The sequence below is a fragment of the Gossypium raimondii genome, chromosome 10, assembly GCF_025698545.1.
Source record: "Gossypium raimondii isolate GPD5lz chromosome 10, ASM2569854v1, whole genome shotgun sequence".
NCBI lineage: Eukaryota > Viridiplantae > Streptophyta > Magnoliopsida > Malvales > Malvaceae > Gossypium > Gossypium raimondii.
Genome location: NC_068574.1, coordinates 42085485 through 42087502, shown reverse-complemented (window position 1 = coordinate 42087502; position 2018 = coordinate 42085485). Strand labels below are relative to the sequence as shown.

Below are 2018 nucleotides of genomic sequence, written 5' to 3'. Positions count from 1 at the left end.
GCTTGGTTCCATTTGTGGGGTACAAAAAGTTATATTTGTCTTTAACGAGTGAATATATATATTTTTATAAAAGTTCTCGTATGTAAAATAATTTTTGAGTTTGAATATCGTAGTTTATATTATATGTAAAACTCTATGTATTATTATAGATATGGATTCAATAAAATAAGCCTTTTTTATATATTTACCCATACCACCTATGTTTTTTAGGACATTATTATTTTTTATGTACTTTTTGTAGTTATATGGTTGCCTTTAGTTTTAATGCTTAACTATGATTAGGACATAATAATCACATTTGATTTCTACGTGTTATTATTAATATTTTACGACAAATCTTCATTCTATTATTAATATTTTATTACTTATATAATTTAACTTAAATAAAAATACTTAGAATGGCTACGTTGGTATAGTATAAGTGTGATGTTTTTGTTTTCTTAACCTTTCAATTTTACTCTTCAAAATAATTATATAAATAATTGATTTATCATATTTTTATAAAAATTTTACCATACAGGATGGGTATTGGGTTTTGAGGTCGCAGTTTCATTTTCCCAAGTACGACCGGGACGAGAGGATCATGTCATACTTAAAGTTGGCGGGATTTGGGGACGTCGCATTGATCCAAAGGTTTGACCTAAGGGCAAACTTAACATCCGCATTGGTTGAGCGGTGGTGTACGGAGACCCACACCTTCATTATGCCGTGCGGGGAGTGCACTATCACATTAGAAGACGTCGCTATGCAACTTAGGTTACGAGTTGACGATGCTGTGGTCATGGGTCGAAGAAAAGTGTTCGAACCTTCAGTACTATGCCACAGATTGCTTGGACGGTCCCCTAGTGATGGGGAACAGAATTTCACATGCTTGACATTGGCATGGTTGAGAGCAAATTTTAAGGAGTTATCGAGCACTGCCACTGAGCACGAGGTCATGTGTGCTGTTCGAGCCTATATTATGCAGCTAATCGGGGTGATCCACTTAAAGTACCTGCCTCTATTGAAGGATTTCTCTCGTGCCGGTAGTTATAGCTGGGGATCGACAGTGCTGGCCATATTGTACCATGAGCTTTGCCGAGCAACAAAACATGGGGTTATTAACATGGTTTGTTGTCAGGGTCTGCTGCAATCTTGGGCTCTATATAGGATGCCGTTTCTAGCGGCTGTTAGGCACCAACCATATTCCTGGCCACTTGTAAATAGGTAAAAACAAAATTATACTTAACATTTAATGACTCATAAGTGTGGATAATATTTTTTCCAAGTTTAACTGCTAACGTGTTTGTTTCGGTTTCAGATGAGCCACGTCTTTGGGAATTGGTACGAGCCAAACATTAATCATTTACCGCTAAATGATAGAGGCATCCACCGGAGACAAAGTAATATATATTAATATGGTTTAAGTAACATTGATTTAACTTATCCACTTGTAGCATGTGATGTGACTTGACTCATTATGTTATATTGTGCAGTTCTTGCGGATGCAATATACTGCACCGAACATTTTAACCCTTATTCCTAAGTGGGTTCACGCCGAATCCCATGTGTAGTGCATTAACACACCGGTGCTCAACTTCTCAACCGTCGCGTGGTACAACGGCGATCGAGTTATGCAACAATTTGGGTGTAGACAATTTGTGTCGGTCGAGCCACAACAATTTGCTGATGTCCATGGTAAGACCATATGGGGGAAACATACAACAGATTGGAGCATGGAACGTCAATGTTATGTAGCACTATGGAATGCCCAGTACGACAGGCGGCTTGAGATACACTCCTGCATGTTTGACTTCAGTCCCTCGACTAAATACATGCAGTGGTACATGACTCAATGGTGCGTTTATTATATGGTAGACAACTTATGATAGTACTAGACCACGGCTACAAACGTGGAAATCAACCTATAGGGGAGCTAGAGGATTAACATATGACAGAGCCCGATTAAGAGGACCAACCTTTGAACACATCAAACCAATGGGTTGATGCTTTTTGTGATGAGTCGCAGAGCAGTTCAT

The 2018-nt window shown here is 38.4% G+C and overlaps 1 protein-coding gene across 1 annotated transcript; it reads left to right on the top strand.

The window, feature by feature from the left end:
* Positions 1 to 398: 398 nt before the first annotated feature.
* On the top strand, positions 399 to 1525 carry LOC105775503 (protein MAIN-LIKE 1-like). The gene is made up of 4 exons (XM_012598011.1): positions 399 to 410; positions 521 to 1198; positions 1301 to 1382; positions 1476 to 1525. The coding sequence occupies exons 1-4, from the start codon at positions 399 to 401 to the stop codon at positions 1523 to 1525; spliced, it is 822 nt and encodes a 273-aa protein (XP_012453465.1).
* Positions 1526 to 2018: the final 493 nt, after the last annotated feature.

What these genes read in the sequence shown, in the direction of transcription:
- LOC105775503 (XM_012598011.1), top strand. An exon ending in AACCATATTCCTGGCCACTT is followed by an intron (nt 1,199 to 1,300) that starts GTAAATAGGTAA and finishes TTTCGGTTTCAG; the next exon opens with ATGAGCCACGTCTTTGGGAA. An exon ending in AGGCATCCACCGGAGACAAA is followed by an intron (nt 1,383 to 1,475) that starts GTAATATATATT and finishes TATATTGTGCAG; the next exon opens with TTCTTGCGGATGCAATATAC.